The sequence below is a fragment of the Leuciscus leuciscus genome (assembly GCF_965113295.1).
Source record: "Leuciscus leuciscus genome assembly, chromosome: 8".
Classification (NCBI taxonomy): Eukaryota; Metazoa; Chordata; class Actinopteri; order Cypriniformes; family Leuciscidae; genus Leuciscus; species Leuciscus leuciscus.
The window spans coordinates 1,088,683-1,108,222 of record NC_138732.1 but is presented as its reverse complement, the minus strand read 5'-3'; the positions used below and the strand labels follow the sequence as shown (position 1 = coordinate 1,108,222).

General features: G+C 41.0%; 1 protein-coding gene across 4 annotated transcripts in view; it reads right to left on the bottom strand.

The window, feature by feature from the left end:
* Positions 1-7,395: 7,395 nt before the first annotated feature.
* The window catches only part of LOC309504029 (uncharacterized protein), a 34,726-nt gene continuing 22,581 nt past the window's right edge, over positions 7,396-19,540 (bottom strand). For 3 of the 4 annotated variants that reach the window (XM_082176983.1, XM_082176981.1, XM_082176982.1), the window contains 3 exons: positions 11,187-11,899; positions 10,270-10,436; positions 7,396-10,096 (listed from right to left, as the gene is read on the bottom strand). In XM_082176983.1, the coding sequence (XP_082033109.1) occupies positions 8,788-10,096; positions 10,270-10,436; positions 11,187-11,899 (2,189 nt within the window). In that variant the 3' untranslated portion in view covers positions 7,396-8,787. The remainder of the gene's footprint in view (positions 10,097-10,269; positions 10,437-11,186; positions 11,900-19,540) is intronic. The other variant, XM_082176984.1, reaches the window with a different exon arrangement.

Genomic DNA, 19,540 nt, shown 5'->3' with positions numbered 1-19,540 from the left:
TCTTTGAAATCAGACATAGTAACTACTTTCTCAGGTGGTCTGATCTGTCTGACCCCAGTGCAACTCAAGGATGTGCTGATCACCTTTCTGATATTATTGATTTTCTCAGAGAAGAAAGAAGCAAACTCACTGCACTTGCTGTCTGAGAGCATTTCACTGGGAATCTGGCTTGGGGGGTTTGTCAGTCTCTCTACTGTAGCAAAAAGAGTGCGTGTGTTGTTTAAATTGCTGTTTATAATATTTGAGAAGAAAGTCTGTCTAGCTTTGCCTAGTTCCATATTGAAAGCATGAAGGCTGTCTTTGTAGATGTTATAATGGACTACAAGTTTTGTCTTCCGCCACATGCGCTCTGCTTTTCTGCATTGTCTTTTCATATTTTGCACTGCTGTTGAGTTTCTCCAAGGTGCTTTTTGTCTGCCACTCTTCTTCCTGACTTTCACAGGAGCAATATCATCAATTACACTTTTAACTTTTGAGTTAAAAGAATCAAGAAGAAAATCAACAGAGTCTGCAGATATGCTTGGTGTTAAGGATATAGCCTTCATAAATAGTACACTAGTGTTCTCATTTAAGCATCTCTTCTTGACAGACACAGATCTCGCTTCAGTGGCAGGAGAGATCAATATATCAAAGAAAATACAGAAATGATCAGACAGTGCTACATCTTTAATAACAATCAATGAAATGTTTAGACCCTTACTGATAAGTAAATCTAGAGTGTGTCCACGATTGTGTGTGGGTCCATGTACATGCTGAGTCAGATCAAAAGTTTTTAAAACAGTATTGATTTCTTTTGCCATATGTCGAGGAGCACTAGTTTCATGGGACTCACCGGCTGTATGCTGAGGGTGTCCATGACAAAGCTCTGTTGTGTGCTCCGTCTGGTTTGGTGATCCTGTAAGTAACTTTGTTTCAAGAACTGCAATCCTTTGTAACAGTCTGTGGCAGTTAGTGCAGCAAGAAGATTCTTGAACCAGAAGAGGCATTTTCTCTTATCCTTGAGGCAGTTGTGTTTTCCTTTCCCGGAATGTAAGCTGGTCGGGTAAAAGAATTATGTGTTTTTGTGGTATTCCAAACTTTGTCGTATGAGCACTGTGCTGATTTGCTGAAGTTAAAATTAGGTGATAAAAGGAAATCAAATATAAAAATATAGGAGATAAAATGTAAAAGCGATAGAGCAAAGCGTGGAGCAGTAAGCAAGAGCGTCCGAACAGTAGCTGAGCAGGAAGTAGAATCTTCCTATAGTCCAACAAAGGTGGGGAAGAAGGGAAGAAAAGGGGGAAGGAAAAAAAGAGAAGGGGAAGAAGAGAAAGAAAAAATGAAAAAATGAAGAAAAGAAAGGGTGAAATGTGACGTTCAGAGATACCTGTACAGTATGTCTTCCTTAACATAGGTCTTATGATACAATTTCCGGTTTCTTCGTGTGGGAAAATCACGCATTTATATTACACTGTTTTCTACTGCAGGTGCTCACCGAGACCGGGGTTCGAATCCAGCTAAAGTCAACTTTTTGTAATATTTACTTTTAATTAAATAAGCATTCTTTTTGAATGCATACTGTTCCAGTGTCAATAAAATATGCATATGTAATTTGTTTGTTGTGTTTTATTGATATTCTTTCATGAAAAATAATGTTATTTGCATTATTATGCAATAAACAAAGATGCAACCCATTAAATAGTAACTAATAGGCTGAAAATGTCTGTCACAAGAATAACAAAATGTACAAATTATATTTTTATATACAAATGTCACATTGTTACAGTGTACTGATAAAATATTGTGTTAAAGTAAATAAGCAATTTTTTAATGCATACTGTTCCAGTGTTAATAAAATATACATATTTAATTTGTTTGTTGTGTTTTTTTATATTCTTTCATAAAAAAATATAATTATCAATGGAACAATGTTATTATTAGTAGTTGTTGTATTGCTATTGATCTGATTAAGTGTTTTTTTTAGGTTACATTCAAACAAGACACTTGCAAATCTGTTATTTGTAATGAACAAAGATGCAGCCCATTAAATAGTAACTAATATGCTGAAAATGTCTATCACAAGAATAACAAAATTTACAAATTATCTTTTTATATACAAATGTTATATTGTTGCAGTGTACTTATGAAATAGTGTTATATGAAAGTAAAAGTCAAAAAGCAATGACTTGCAAAGTTGGTTTTTATTTTACAATCATGCCAACAGAACAGTAGTGCATATTAAAATATTAAATAACACGTTTTAAAAATAAATAAATACTTGTCAATTTGTTTTTATTTTACAAAAATGCCAACAGAACAGTAATGAATATTAAAATGTTAAATAACATGTTTTAAAAAATAAATAAATAAAATGAAATAAAATAAAAAACAAGAAATAAAAAGTTAAATAAAATGTTAAATAACTTTAAAAAACAAAATGAAAATGTTAAATAATATTCTACACAAGTATTACCAATTGTGAACTATTTAAATAACTTCAAAGCTTAATGCAAAAAAGAAGTGCTGCATGGGGTGTATAAAACCTCGGTGCTCTTTGGTTGTGGGATAGTATATCTCTGAAGACAAGAATTCCAAGGCACTCGAATGTTAGTGAAAAAAGTTAAAAAGCCTTTATTTCATTCCTGGCTTACTTAAAAAATTGGTGAGAAGTACACCTACGCGTTGTGGCTACATGCCTTCATCAGGGTGTCATACACAATGCTATATACAATATTTGGAAAAGGTTCTCCGCATTTCCTCTAGCCACACCTCTTTTGAAAGCGTCTCGGTCTGTGGGCAGTGCACCAGTACACCAGTACACCAGTACACCAGTGCACCCTGCCCCTGTACTGGCTATTGCACTTGTTTTGAATTGCCCACATTTTTTACAAGTGTTGGCCTCAACAGTTCTCCTGTAGGGTCTCGTGGGCATGGCGTCTGGATTGGCAGCTGGTGCAGCGGGTAAGCGGGTGCCCTGTACAGCTGTTGGTTGTAACAGTGGCTGTATCAGTTGCATTCCCTGGAACATTGGGATTCCCTGGACCATTGGGATTCCCTGGGTCATTGGGATTCCCTGGACCATTGGGATTCCCTGGAACATTGGCACACCCTGAAACAATGGCACACCCTGGAAACCTGGTGCTGCTGGCATAAGTACATTTGGCACCGTCTGCAGTGATGCTCCAGGTGCTGATGGTGTCAGCAACATCTGACTCTGCGCTGGTGCCTTGGGTCTGAGAGGGGGTCGCCCAACAGAAGTCTGCCTCTGCTTTGCCTGACCAGCTGTGCTCTCTGGTAGCTTGTACTGGTGCTGCTCCCCTGGTTGTTCTAGCCCAGTCCGTAGACGTTTGGCAACCTGGAGAGGTTCATGAGCTTCAGGGAGGGGCTGAGGCAACTGAATGCCCTGAAGCAGCACAGACAGCTCCGTCTGAATCAGGGTGTTCTGGTTAACCTCCACCAGCTGCATGGATGTTCCTCCCATCACCAAGCTGTTGCCCAGTACAAGCTGCCTTATCCTGCGATAGTCTTGCAGGATCAGAGACCATCTCGACAGGGATCCCTTGCCTTTTCTTTTGGGGCTTGGGTGGACAGTGCAAAGTCTGATGAAGATGGTCTCCACCAGACGGCAACAGTCAGGCCACTGAGCAGGAGTGCACACATCTGGTGGTGCTCTCGACTCCAGGGTGAGTGGACCTCTTGGGTACTTTGAAGCGTCCACTCAGCAGTCTCTTGCGGCATCGACTGCCATACACCACCCGTTCCTTGTCCCGGTCATACAGGTTCTGCCAAAGAGCGATTATGGTGTTGGCTTCTGGCTGGTCAGGCTGAGGGCTGTGTGGGCCCGGAGATCCACCAGATATTCTGCAAGCTGGTCCACATGTTGATAACCCGGGACATTTTGGTAGTCAACAGCCTATTAAAAAACACATCATATTGTGTATCATATTTGATACATTAGGCTTTTGTAGTAGCTCATATAGTGTTAGAATATAGAGCTCATCGTCGAGGAGAAAAAAAAAATGTATTCAGAGGCCCAAAACCTTTAACAAAACATTAAATGAAATGCAATTAAATTATGATTGAGAGAAAAGTCTGATGATCATTTTTATATTTACATGTAACATGATTTTCTAATCAAGTGAACCTAAGCTGCTTCAGTCTAGTGACTAGTCATTAAATATTAGTAAAAATATAAAAGTTATTCTTACAATTACTTTATAAAAATCAGTAATGGTTTCACAGTGAAAAGAAATGTGAAGCACGTGCTGAAGGTGGACACTTTTACAATTATACTAAAAGACTTTTACTAGATAAAATATGGACTATAAATCAGACGCCAGAGGGCATGTTTCCAGAAAAGTTTCGATCATGTTGATAATTTAGAGGCCTTTAGAAACTTGCATATCAATTATGATACAGTCGACTTTACAGGTTTAAATCTGACATATAGATGGAGGTTACACAGAAATGGTAAGTTGATAAAAAAACTCGAGAGAAGTGGAGCCTCTGGCACATCTGTATGTCTTCAGAAGCACGCCTCCCTTGGTTAAGCTCCCCGTCTCTGTATAGAGCACAACACCAGGGGGGTCTTGAATGCATTTCACATGCTTCTTCTGGACATTCCAGATGTGCTCCATCCTTTCTCGGTCCAGGAGAGGAACACCCAGGGAGTCTTTGCCCTTGCTGCTCAGGAGCTCTGTAAGCAGCCCCTCAAGGAGAAGGATGGTAGTCTCCTCTCCACAGGTCCTCCTCCGGCAATGGAGTGCCAGCTCCTCCCTGGTAAGATGCTTGATGACATCTTCATCTGACAGCACAGGCCAACCCTGGGATACTAACAGCTCTCTCTTTGCTTTGCGAAGCATAGAAACATCAGCCGCATCCCACTCAAAAATGCACGCTGACAGCCGTGACATGAAGATGGGATACAGCTGATGGGCATCAGTTGTACACCCCATGGCAATCCTGCGCATAAAATGCCAGATGTCCAAGCGGATCATGAGATCAGGCCAACCTCTGAATCTGGTTTTGAGCTTGGTCTCACCCACATCAGTGCAGCAGCCACAGTCCACGTCCAAAACAGCAGGTGGATCCACACTAGCCTGCTGGCACCTTTTCACCAGACCATCTACCATCATGTCCAGTCCCGCTCCTTCCTGCGCTGTCAGCACACTTATGAGCACCTGACCAAACTCACTGCCAACAGAGGTAAGCCAGAGTCCTGTTCCCCTTGCCGTCCCAGCCAGCTTCTTAGTGATCTGCAGTAGATGACAGTTAGCATGCAATGTAATGAAACATCACACCATGTAGAATATGATACTCATGCTCTGATAATGATATAACAGTAAACAGCATAAATTAACAAAAATTCCCTGCTAACCTTTTTAGTGGAATCCATCTTCAAGACTGAACCATACGTGGATGTTATCCTTGCATGGATTTCATCCAGCCCTGTCAGGATGTCTTGGCTGTAGACGGTGAGCAGCCACTTGCAGCTCGGCACCACTGTAGGCTCTGGGGGTTCCTGGAGCTTTATTTGCGACACCCCGGGTCCTTTGAGGAAGTCCACACATTGGGTGGTGTACCGGGCCAGACGCTGGAGCCACTCCTCGCCGAGGTTCTCACGCAGCTGTTTAATGACCCGCGTGGGACTGTTGCCTAGACCAAGAGCCGAATGACTCTCATATCACAGGCATATCTTAGGAAAAGCAAAATTCACACATTCATATATTTTACATATTTGATTTGTAAAGTATTCGCAAAGATATGTGATGATGGGCTATCAACTGGATGTGGAATGAAAGTGTACTTACTTACGCGTGAGAATTCTTAAAAAGAAGCACACACGACATATTACATTATGCGTTCCTGTTGTCCGAAAATACAGTAAAAGTTACCAAAAATATGTTTTGCAGTCCGCCGTTAAAATGATGCTGTCTGACCTCCGTGACAGTGATGCTCGACGTCAACTGAACTTTTTGACCTCTGACACGCCCCTGAGGATTATGTCTTTACTTCGTACACCTTCGGCTCAGTTCGGCAACTTGATTGACACTTGGCTAGCTTCCTGACTTCACCTAGTGGTGATAAGCGTAAATGTGCCGTCGACATTTCCTTGTACTCTGATTGGTCAAATGTTGAAAATGATAAGAAACTGTTAAAATGGCGCTCTCTGATTGGCTGCAAATGTTATAGCGCTTCAACGTGATTGGCTGTGGCGTTCAACATTGTTCAACATTAGCCCCATATTGTCGGACTATCCTTCGGCAGCTGTTAATTAGTGTCTAACTGTCATCTATGTGTCCTCTTTTTATTATTTTAATTACATTTTAATTCAAATTTAATCAGTCTTATTCTTTGTTCTTCTTATTTCCTAAGCACTTGTTGTGATTAGTTTATGATTCTTTTTAAATCCTTTTTATGTAAAGCACTTTGAATTACCATTGTGTATGAAGTGTGCTATATTAATAAACTTGTCTTGCCTTGATGTTTGTGTGACTGAATCTAAAGTGAGAAGTGCCCTAATAAAACATTTATTTAGGATAAATGTGAAAATCCTTATTCCTGACACCCAAACACTTCTTCCTCTTCTGTACTGCCAGAAAAAAAAATCAATCTTTATTAAAATGCATTTGTCGCAATGATGATGTTCGTCGGCCCAACTCCGGAATACAACGGTGTGAGCGAAGGTATAATGCGTGTATGTCTTTTCAGCGCTCCAGTGAAGTTCACATAATTTTTTGAATTTAGTTTCAATTCTACTTTAGCTCTGCGCTTAATCTGACTCCAATTTCAAATGATTATCACATTTAGATTGTGTTTCTTATTAGAAAATAATCATAAATATTGATTATGATTTAATTGAGATCTTTGATTATTCTGGGTATCCCATACTTTCAATTATTCGTTCATTAAGGGATCAATCAATAAAGACGGTGAGTCATGTTATCTTGTCCTGTTATTGTCACTTGCATTCCATGCCACATGTACAGCATAGCCTTCTCTGTCAGCACTGAGGGCTTTATATGTGATAAATGCAGGGAGACAGTCAGGCTGACAGAGAAGATTTCAGAAATCTAGTAAGAGTGCAAGGGCTTTAGATACTGCTTTGGATGCGACTAGCTTAGTGAACTCTGTACATTGTTCGTGCAGCAGGGCAACTGGGTGACGGTGAGACGCTGTAGTCGTGGGACAAAACACCACTCTTACATTCCGATTACAACATTAAACAGGTTCTCCCCAATCCTGCTGATTGTGCCCTAGTTATTGGCGATTCTATTACACGAAACAATAAAATAGAGACACCAGCCACCATAGTCACATGTTTGCCGGGAGCCAGAGCGCAATTCCCGTTTCTCTTGTTTGTTTTCTGTATTTACAGTAATCAGTTTGCCGGGTCTCCGGAGGCGGGGCCTGCAAAATGCACATAATACAGAATGTACACAATATAAATATACACAGGATTTTTGCAGTACAATATACTGTACACAAAATATACACAAAGTCTACAAATATGCACAATAAAGTTCGGAGTAGAGTATTGTCATAAGACACGGTGGATCTTTATTAAGTCAAATCACCTTATAGATTGTTTCATAGCTTTACAGTGATAATAGGAAATTTCAGTAACAGAGAGTGTTTTGGCTTTACAGCAGCTCTAGAATAAAGTTATTGTCCAGCTAAAGTTCATTTTAATTGATTGATTTACTTCCATTGCAAAGATCATTAGTTATTAACTTAAGGGGTCGCTCACACGACACCGTTCTCACTGAAAACCGTCAACGTGACCAGGCTGCTCACCCGCACAAAACAGTGCCTGGTGGCTCAAGAACACAAGCCTTGATTTTTTGCGTTCAATTTAGAATTTTGCACGCGTAAGTTGAAAGGCATTTGGTTGTGGATAGTAAAACATATCTGCAACATTTATCAAGTTCATGAATAATTGGTCAATCGCTTCGCGATTTTTCTGTGCGTGAGAAAATTGATGTGTGGCGTGAGAGCGTGTGAAAAGTGTCAATTGCGTGAGTCTCACGGTGAATGCGTGAGAGTTGGCAGCTCTGGTTACGTTGGCGCTAGCTTGGTCAACATCAGCAAATGCTGTCTGTCAAATTAATGTAATTCAAACTAACAATAAAAATGTAATATGAACAAAACGAATATGAACATATTCACTGGTAAAGGTGAAGGGGAGTAGCTTGAAGATGTCATATTCATACTCTAGAGTAGACCAACTCACTTTCTGGAGGTATACTGCCCCCCTTCTGGTATGGAATGTGGAGTATGATTTTTTTATTTTGACACAAGGCACCTTTAAGACACAAATTAATGCATAAAAAACATATGATGATTAAAATGATGAATATAATTGTATAATGCATATTATTAATAGTAGATTATTAATTATGCCGGATACAGGTTAAACCCATATGTTTTACACAGAAACCAAATGAAATGAAAAATAAATGTGAATTTGATTGAATTGTACATAGAAAAGTAAAAGGTTTTTTTTACTGAAATATTTCATATTTGTTTTAATGCAAACCACATTTTTTTGTATAATGTTACAGTTGTAATTATCATAGCACAATACTGCACAATGTAATTTGTTATTTATCTTCATGTTGTGGTTGAAACATGTCAGTGGTGAATATTATGGGATAGAAAGACCTGAACTGTCACTTCTTTTATATAAGTTCTTTTTAACATGAAAACAATGGTCTGGTCTTGGTCATTAAACTGCCCCGCTCCGGGTCGCTCTCCAGCCCTGTGTTTACTACATATCAGGACTGACCCAGAGGCCGTTCAGCTGATTTATCTACGGTTTCTGTCAAACAATGAACTTAAGGCATAGAATAACATAGAGTTCATGTTCATGTTAGGCAGGTTCACAGACATACAGGTTCCATCACTTGTGTAGGCATACTGTGTTACCCACTGTCCTGGCCTTGGTGGACTTCTGCCACGGCCCAAACAAGCAGCCAGGTGCACAGTAGCTGTTTTACCATGGATGCTGAGTATATATGATATCGCAAATATGAACATGCACAGGGGGATCTCTCCGAATGCTTTTTCCTTATCTCCTAGGTCAAGATATGGAATAATAACACGGTCTCCTGATTCCACGCCGCTATTCACCCAAAACTGCTGAAAAAGGGCCCATGCGTCTTCTGTGGGGGTCACAGGGGATAGATGGATCCCTGGGATGTTCTGGCGAGATTGAAGGATCTCTTGGATGTTGTAAAGAGATCGAAGGATCTCTGGGATCTTGTGGAGAGATGGAAGGATCTCTGAGATGTTGTGGAGAGATTGAAGGATCTCTGGGATCTTGTGGAGAGATTGAAGGATCTCTGGGATGTTGTGGAGAGATGGAAGGATCTCTGGGATGTTGTGGAGAGATTGAAAGAACTCTGGGATGTTGTGGAGAGATGGAAGGATCTCTGAGATGTTGTGGAGAGATGGAAGGATCTCTGGGATGTTGTGAAGAGATCGCAGGCTCCCTGGGATGTTGTGGAGAGATTGAAGGATCTCTGACATGATTTGGAGAGATTGAAAGATCTCTGGGATGTTGTGAATAGATCGAACGATGTCTGGGACATTGTGGAGAGATTGAAGGATCTCTGGGATGTCGTGGAGAGATCTTCGCATGCTGTTCCAGTGAACTGGCAAAGGGTTCGGCTCATAGTAAGCCATTTTGTTAAACTCTCTGTTTATCACTTGTATGTTCCCCTGAGCAATTGCAAATGCAGCTTTGGCGTCAATAGCGCAGTTCCATGGAGAGTAGAGAATGGTGTCTCTGATGTAAGGTGTGGGCACCAGAACACCTGCTGGCATAAACTGGTCATCAATTCTACCATGACCTACAATCACAATGTCTAAATGTTTTTCATCAAGCACATCTAAATCTGGAAGTGTGTGACTCAGCCTCTCCAGACAAAATCGTAAAACATTCACAAAGTGAGTCTTATTAGGAAATTCCTTAAGCAAGGAGACAACTGTGCTGTCTGTACATATTCCTATGATATAGTCCATTATTTTCTGTCCATTTTCAATCATGATGGGAGAATATCCCCCCAAGTTATTTATGAGATTCTTCATTCTGAACAATTTCTGGATGATTTCACTGTAATGAGAAAAGTTGTACAGCGAGTCAGTTTCCTTCAGACATTCATTATTATTTGCATTTTCAATATTGCAGTAATGTACAATCAGATACAAAATACAAAACATTTTGGCTTTGGCAAAGACAGATAAATTAATATAGATTTAAAATGTGTAGAAAATAAAATATCATACTGCATTGCATCCAGCTGTTCCTTTAGCTTTTGTTGTCCGTCCAGTATTTGCCTGGCTGAATCCCGTAAGATCTTGCTGGCCTCTGTGACCCGATTGTCCTTTACTAGTTCTTCAGTCTTCACAATCAGGTCGTACAGAGAGATGCCTACACCAGTCGCACCCTGTTCCTATAAAGAAAGTCACAATCACAAAATCACTGTCTAACATACTGTATCAGGGCAATTCAGTGAATATTTCATATTGTTCTCTTGAATAGTCACTGCAAGAGAATAGGCCTATGTCACGAAAAAATTGAAGACCGGAAGTACGTCTTTTAGTAGGATACGGCTCTTCCAGTTAGCTTTTTACAATGGCAGAGTCCGATAGATACCGCTGACCAAATCTCTCCGCAACCTGCCTGAAGTCACATGTGACGATGTGGTTCGGATGTTAAATGAAAACTCTCAAGTGGAAACGGGTGAAAGCTGAGTTATGGCTGTCTACGTCCTGACGCAGAGCAACCCGGTACACTACAACAACAGCGGCCAGCCGTTCGCCAGTAAGGTAAACGTTTCTATGGTAAAAGCGAGTTGGACCAATCAGCAGAAATTGCTGCTACGCTTAGGATTGTGGGTAGTGTAGTTTTTTTCATAAGATCACGGATAAAACATGTTTTTCTTAAAACAAGGTTGATTTCATACAAACTTATAGCTTCTACAGGAGCAAAACCCTTCGTTTCACAGCCTCACAGCTCGTGGTCAGTCTACCTCGGATGGTTTAGACATTATGGCTGATAATCTAAATCCTTATGGAGAAATACTGTTGACCGGAAGTTCTGAATCCCTACTCCGCGTTTCGGAAGCAGGAAGAGTGACATAGGCCTATTTCAAAGTTGCAAATTTCTTAAAATGGAATGTTTGAGAAAAGAAAGCTGATACCCTTGATCCTGCTTCAGCATCATCTATAGTGCCAGTGAGTTCGATGTTCTTCATCATTTCTTTGGCCGACACCTTCAGGCTACTCGTGATCTCAGGGGAACGATCGAGTCCCAGAGCTTGGCAAATATAGTCCGAGGCCTCGGCTGGAGCCAGTCCACCAGGTGTCATGTGACGAAAGAACGTGGCCCTGTTGAAACCTCTGAGAAAGTCTAGGGGTACGTTAGTATTACTCCTTCTGGCCAGAGCCCACATAAGTAGAGTGGTGACCTCACAGTCCAACTCATCAGCATGAGTCCCGAGCGGCGCTCCTGCACACCTGTCCTTCTGTGTTTCTCCACACCTGTCCTTCAGATCTCGCAGTTGCTTCTGAATGTTCCTGCCAGCCTTCTCATTTTCATTAATTAATTCAGTCACTTTATTAAAGGTACTGCTGTAGACACCTGCCTTTACCAATGTGGAAGTGAGGCAGACTGCAGTGCTCACTACAGTGCATGCTGCGGCCAACAATATTGAGCTGGGCAGACCTGGGTAGACAGAGGTTAATGCTGCTGCTGCAGATACTGAGGCTCCGACCACCTGAACGATTTTGCTGCTCTGATCTTCCAGCTCTTGCGCCAGTTTCTCTAGCTCTTCTGCACATTCCTTTCGGTTCTCCAGCCAGCGGAAGAGCGAATCACATAAAGTATCTGCTGCCTCCATGATTAGAGCAGGAACTGTGAAGAGAGAAAATTACATTTATTTCTCAAAAATAATACATTGTTAATTACAGTAACAATGAATAGAGAACGTCTAGGTTACTAATGTAAGGAGGAAACGGGATTGTTACGTCAGACGTGAACTGATGAATTCTGATCTAGCCTGAGAGCCCAATCATCTTTGAGTGTAAACTAAACGAGCCAATGGACATTGCCATGCGAGCTCTTCATCGAGCACCCGCCCCAAAAAAAGAGTGTATATAAGGAAGCGCGCTTGCACACACTCAGTTTTGCGCTGAGGAGTCGAGACGGTGTGTTCAGGAGTGGATCAGCAATTGTGGCAATGTTTTCCATTTGAATTAAGATTTTTTCTTCTTACCCCATTGGCAGATCATCCTTCTTGTTTTAAGCAAAAACTCACTTTCTTTTTATCAGGAAACAAGCCAGAATTTCTTATGACATTTTACTCATCTAGTAAATGCATCTTGATTTAAGAATATTTAGATATTTGGACTGGAAACAAGACAAAAATACTAAGTAAGAAAAGCATGTTTTGCAGTGTAGGGAACGAGCTCTTTATGTGCTGAAGGGGAAATGGCCACAGCACACACTGATAAACCAGATAAAGATAAAGTCTGTAGTGTTCAGCTGCTCTTTAAGCTGAACTGCAGTAAAGTGTAGGAAATGCTCTTTAACAGCAACCACCGCTGACGCGCCGTCACACCAACACTTGATTGAAGAGCTTCTTTTAACTCAGAGCACACTCGATGATGATTGCAGAGCAGAACAACACACGCTCGGCTCTGAAGCGAAAGCTTGAATGTGCGAGTGCAAGAACGCTTCCTTATATTCCTCGTATACTGCTCGGGCCGGGTGTGCCATGGCAAATCTTACACGGCAATGTCCATCGGCTCGTTTAGTTTACACTCAAAGATGATTGGTGAGATCACGTCTGACGTAACGTTGAATGTGACTGACTGATAGGGAACTCGATATTTGTAGATAGTTTAATCTAACGTTAAATCCTTTTAATGTTAACGATACTATTTATGAACTTTGAATTAATAGTTTGCAAATCATTTATGATCACTTTATTATTGTATGTGTTACCACTGAAGGGTGTAAGACACAATGTAATCGATAAAAAATTATGATAAAAGATGATACAAATAACAAGCTTTTTATGACTTCATTAAACACTAGAAGAATTCGATGATAAATGTGTTCTGGCTTCGCCTATCTTAGCGTTTTTTGCTCCCCCTGCTGGTCTTTCTATATTCTGCACTTTGAATTGATTTTATTCAGTTTCCGGGGTTGGGTTCAAAAGAACAACACAGCACATGGTAGAGCATGTTGAATTTGCCATCAGTCCATAGCAACAACAACTCTTAAAGGAGGCACTGCCTGTAAGTGGAATTTGATTATTCTTGATTATGGCATTTTATATGTTTTTGAGGGAGTGCATATAAAGTGATTGTTTTCATAGATCTGCATTATATTGTGTGAACACTTTGTATTATTTTCTCCTGTTGTACATTGATGGACTTGACATTTACCATGTTACAGTTTATTTATGTATTCTTTTTGTTTTTATATTGTGTTACAGTTTCACACATTTATTCAGTAAATCTGAACGACGACTCCGGTGTCAAGATTGTTTATTGAGTGGATGTGTTTAGCTTGCTGGGTACGAAGCCAGTATAAATGACATGAGGCAGATCCAGATCTTTTTTTAAATTGCTAAAACAAGTAATGTTGTATTTTATAGCACTATACTGTAGTGCAGAAGTCTGTCTGTAATAGTCGCTGTTTTCTTCAGCATCCACATTTACAGGGTTAATGAGGAGAGTTTATGAAGTGCGTATGAGGAAATATAAGAGCTGTGTAGGCTAATGTTCCTGATGTTCTGCATTAAAGCTTTCAACGAAAAGCTCCTTTCGTCTTTATTAAGACATTACAGTAGAGGAGAGTGGGGGACGATTTCGTTGAGTTTCTCAGAGACTGTTTTTATTGGAAAGCCAACATTTTTATATGTGTATTTCTGAAATACATGCCGCTACATGGACACAGTCACCTCTGATAGCAGAGCACACTAAATTATAATGTAGACACATGCATTTCTGTAAAGCTGCTTTGAAGCAATGGCGTATGATGACATATATTTCTTCAAAAGGCACAATATATCATCTAAAGATTACAGTAATGCATGTGCCTCAATCCTGAGCGTGTAATTGTAAGTTTTGAGCACAGAGAACTATATTTTGCAAGCACATTACATTATATTTTGAACAGAAATTAAAAAATTAAAAAAAATTGTTTGAGCAAAGAAAAAACGATTTCGTGCTCAATAAATGTATTTGCTTGTTTGCTATTATCCATATTAACGTGCAATAATAACCCCTCTCACGCAGTTTGCTCAGGTACTCTCTCACAAACTTATTCTCTGCGCTCCTGTCAAGTCCTTCTCTCTCTCTCTCTCAACCTCTTAATTCTATGCGTGCTCAACTCTTGACACACACGCTCGCTCAACTTGCAACAGCGTTACAAGTGTGCCACAAAATCAACCAATCGGAAAATTAAAGGTCAATTGTGATTGGCTGTTGGTCTCCAATCAAATCGCTAGTAGAACCAAAGCCCGTCTTGTAGAACTATCCATAGATACCCATATATATCCATATATCCATTGTAGCATCCAGTCAATATTGAGAAGGCCAGAACTGATGGTTAAATGACTTTTATTGCCATCCGTTCTGGCCTTCTCAATATTGACTGGATGCTACAGTAAGAGCTTGACCACCGCCACACGCTGCACAACGGGGCTACAAGATCTAACGGCAATACCTGTAACGTCCAGCAGATGGCAGAAGTTGGTCAGAAAATAAAACATTTCAACGAAAAGTGCTCAAAATGGAAGAATCACAGGCTGCTTCAGTAAGTCAAATGGACATAAATGAACAGATCACAAATTTACAAGAAGAAATTCAAGATTTAAAAGACTCACTTAAAGACGAAAGTGAGGATAGACAAAACATTAAAGATTCAATCACATGCAAAAAACAAATCTTAACAGAGCTTCAAGACAAAGCTCAAAGCATGTCAAAGTTGCCAAGACGTTCTGAAAGAGTTAAAGTTCAAACGGAAAGGATGATAACATTCCAAAAGGAAGAAATGAGTAGAAGGGAAAAAAGACTAATAACTCTTTATGAACAATGGAAAACACAGGTACGCGAAACAAGAGAAAGGTTAAAGTTAGATATCACAGACAAGGAGATGTCAGAACTCGCAGACATAATAGAGCAAAAGAGAGATGATGTATTGAAGTTATATTCAGAAATAAGAAACCAAATGGCACCATCATCCGACATAAGGAGAAAGATTGATGCATGTGATGCAATAACTCATGACATCGTAAGGATAATTCTGGAAAGATTAAGTGGTGTTGATGAGGATTTTGATGCAGAGTGCGAAAGAACTCGTTTACGTGGTGAAAGAACACGACTACGCCCAGTCCATGTACGGCTCAACCGCAGCATCAAATCGCAGCCAACGGTCCTCAGCTTCACAGCTCACAGCAAAAACGAGCCGACGCAGCAGCAGAGCTAGCTGCAAAAGAGGCTGAATATGAGATCGTACTAGAGGAACAAAGACAACAGGAAAGGATAAAAGCTCTAGAGGAGGAGCACAAGAAACAAATGGCAGCTCAAACATCAGATTTGGAACGCTTGAAAGCACAGAAGGACGTGAAAGCAGCTCGAGCCAGGTTTGAAGCATATGACAGAGAGTTATCACAGGTTGATGATGTACGGTCAATTAAAGGTGAACAGGTGAGCCCATACTTCACACCCAAACAGCCCACACCAGCACTCTCTTTCATTCCTGTGCAAACAGCTCCCCCTAGTGTCACTCAACTAGCTCAAGCAGTGCAGGACAGCATTAAACTGAACAGACTTCCCACGCCAGAACCAACAGTGTTTAGTGGCGAACCAATAAGCTTTATTGAATGGAAATCCACGTTCATATCACTGATTGAAAAAAGGGGCATCTCAGTGGCAGACAAGTTGTACTATCTGAAAAGATATGTAACGGGCCCAGCTCGAAAATGCCTTGAAGGGACTTTCTTTAGAAACGATGAGGAGGCTTACAAGGACGCTTGGGACAAACTAAACCAAAGGTACGGCCAGCCATTCGTGATTCAGAAGGCATTTAGAGAAAGGCTATCAAACTGGCCTAAAGTGCAGTCTAGAGATGCTGATGGACTAAGGGCATTTGCAGATTTCATAAATGCATGCATGCTTGCAATGCTTTTCATGTAAAGGGGCTACAAATACTCAATGACAGCGAAGAAAACCAAAAACTGTTGCACAAACTACCAGACTGGATAAACGCGAGATGGAACAGCCAGGTAACAAAGACTTTAATGGAGGGCGGTGAGTTTCCAAGTTTTATTGCTTTTGCCTCCTTCCTCTCATTAGAAGCTGAATACACCTGCAACCCAGTCACCTCCATTTATGCACTTCGCTGCACTGAAACAAACAGCGACAGAAGGAACACAAAGGAAATCAAAAGAAACAAGGCAAGTGTATTTAACACAACCCAGGTGAAAAAAAGTGTACTTTAGTGGACTAAAAATACACTTAAGTACAAGAAAATTGAGCGTCAGCGTCAGTTCTGGCAGGCCAGGTAGTCAAGACGCTGCTAATGCTGTTTGCTAACAACACTGTCCCGTCAGCTGATCTGCTCCAGCTGAGCTGCATTAGCTGGTTAACTCCCCTCGCTGCTCAATGGCCAAAGCTCAAACAAGGCGCCCTATTTAAAGCACATTCAGTTTGCTCATACATGCTTGCTGCTCGCTTCTGCTGATCTGTACGCTGGTAAAAAGTTGTTTAATTCCTTCATCTAGCTTGTTTCTCAGAAGATGGCTTAGTCATCTCTTCATAGCGCTTACACTGCAGACTGTCAAAACAGTTCAAAGTCAGATAATTCTGGGTAACAGCATGTTTTAGCTATTGCAGTCTTGAATAGTCATTTCAGTAATTAATTAATTTTTACCATAATATAATTGCTAAATTAGGGTGGCTCAGACGACACCGTTCGAGACACTCAATTTCTGTTTTTGGGGGGAATAGCTCATCTAGTCAAAATAATGTGAGAGCCCTTATGCTGCTGCTGCTGCATCCCCTCATGCTGATAATGCTGTCTCTATATGCGGCTGCTATCTCCTCATACTGCTGCTGTCCCCTGACTTCTGCTAATTCATGGGTGGTCAGGGGACTCATCTGATCAGAACATACTGCTGCTGCTGTCCCCTGATTCTGCTAACTCATGGGTGGTCAGGGGACTCATCTGATCAGAACATACTGCTGCTGCTGTCCCCTGATTCTGCTAACTCATGGGTGGTCAGGGGACTCATCTGATCAGAACATACTGCTGCTGCTGTCCCCTGATTCTGCTAACTCATGGGTGGTCAGGGGACTCATCTGATCAGAACATACTGCTGCTGCTGTCCCCTGATTCTGCTAATTCATGGGTGGTCAGGGGACTCATCTGATCAGAACATACTGCTGCTGCTGTCCCCTGATTCTGCTAACTCATGGGTGGTCAGGGGACTCATCTGATCAGAACATACTGCTGCTGCTGTCCCCTGATTCTGCTAACTCATGGGTGGTCAGGGGACTCATCTGATCAGAACATACTGCTGCTGCTGTCCCCTGATTCTGCTAACTCATGGGTGGTCAGGACTCATCTGATCAGAACATACTGCTGCTGCTGTCCCCTGATTCTGCTAACTCATGGGTGGTCAGGACTCATCTGATCAGAACATACTGCTGCTGCTGTCCCCTGATTCTGCTAACTCATGGGTGGTCAGGACTCATCTGATCAGAACATACTGCTGCTGCTGTCCCCTGATTCTGCTAACTCATGGGTGGTCAGGACTCATCTGATCAGAACATACTGCTGCTGCTGTCCCCTGATTCTGCTAACTCATGGGTGGTCAGGGGACTCATCTGATCAGAACATACTGCTGCTGCTGTCCCCTGATTCTGCTAACTCATGGGTGGTCAGGACTCATCTGATCAGAACATACTGCTGCTGCTGTCCCCTGATTCTGCTAACTCATGGGTGGTCAGGGGACTCATCTGATCAGAACATACTGCTGCTGCTGTCCCCTGATTCTGCTAACTCATGGGTGGTCAGGACTCATCTGATCAGAACATACTGCTGCTGCTGTCCCCTGATTCTGCTAACTCATGGGTGGTCAGGACTCATCTGATCAGAACATACTGCTGCTGCTGTCCCCTGATTCTGCTAACTCATGGGTGGTCAGGACTCATCTGATCAGAACATACTGCTGCTGCTGTCCCCTGATTCTGCTAACTCATGGGTGGTCAGGGGACTCATCTGATCAGAACATACTGCTGCTGCTGTCCCCTGATTCTGCTAACTCATGGGTGGTCAGGACTCATCTGATCAGAACATACTGCTGCTGCTGTCCCCTGATTCTGCTAACTCATGGGTGGTCAGGACTCATCTGATCAGAACATACTGCTGCTGCTGTCCCCTGATTCTGCTAACTCATGGGTGGTCAGGGGACTCATCTGATCAGAACATACTGCTGCTGCTGTCCCCTGATTCTGCTAACTCATGGGTGGTCAGGACTCATCTGATCAGAACATACTGCTGCTGCTGTCCCCTGATTCTGCTAACTCATGGGTGGTCAGGGGACTCATCTGATCAGAACATACTGCTGCTGCTGTCCCCTGATTCTGCTAACTCATGGGTGGTCAGGACTCATCTGATCAGAACATACTGCTGCTGCTGTCCCCTGATTCTGCTAACTCATGGGTGGTCAGGACTCATCTGATTATAACATATTGCAATTATCCGTATATTCGTAGATTACTAAGCATATAATTGTTAAAATAAAATCATCCTCTGTATCTCAGAGGATTGCCAGGTGTGGTTTTGTTTGGGGGGATATTTTAGCTCTCACAGTCCTAAACTGTGTGAGCGTTCCCTTATGCTGCTGCTGCTGTCATGGTGCTCATGAAAGGTCAGAGGACTCCCTGAACAGAGCCATACCGCCAAATTTCAATTCAGGAACATCAACTTGTTTGCAATCTATTCAATGAAAATTCTTTATTTTTATTGTCTGTGTGTTCTTGACTTAATGGACCTGACAGAAGTACATTTGTAGTACATTCATATTTTTTGTGCTAAAAACAACTGTAAAAATAATACACTATTAATACACTAATTAAAAGTATATTTTTACTTAAGTAGTACTTAAGTGTAATTAATAAAGTATACTAAATACCATTTATATTTTAAATGTATTTTTAGTGCATAAAAAAATATATACTTTTAAAAAAATAGACAGAAGATTTTTTTTAGTGTATTTCTTACAAGTACATTTTTAACGCATTCAAAATAGTTCATTGTTAGTGTACTTTTACATAGCTATCAAAGTACACTAGCAATGAACTATTTTTAATGTGTTAAAATGTACTTGTAAGAAATACACTAAAAAACTCTATTTTTTCAAAAGTATATATTTTTTTAATGCACTAAAAATACATTTTTAAAAAATAAGGCTTTTAGTATACTTTATTAATTACACTTAATTACTATTTAAATTAAAACATACTTTTAATTAGTTTA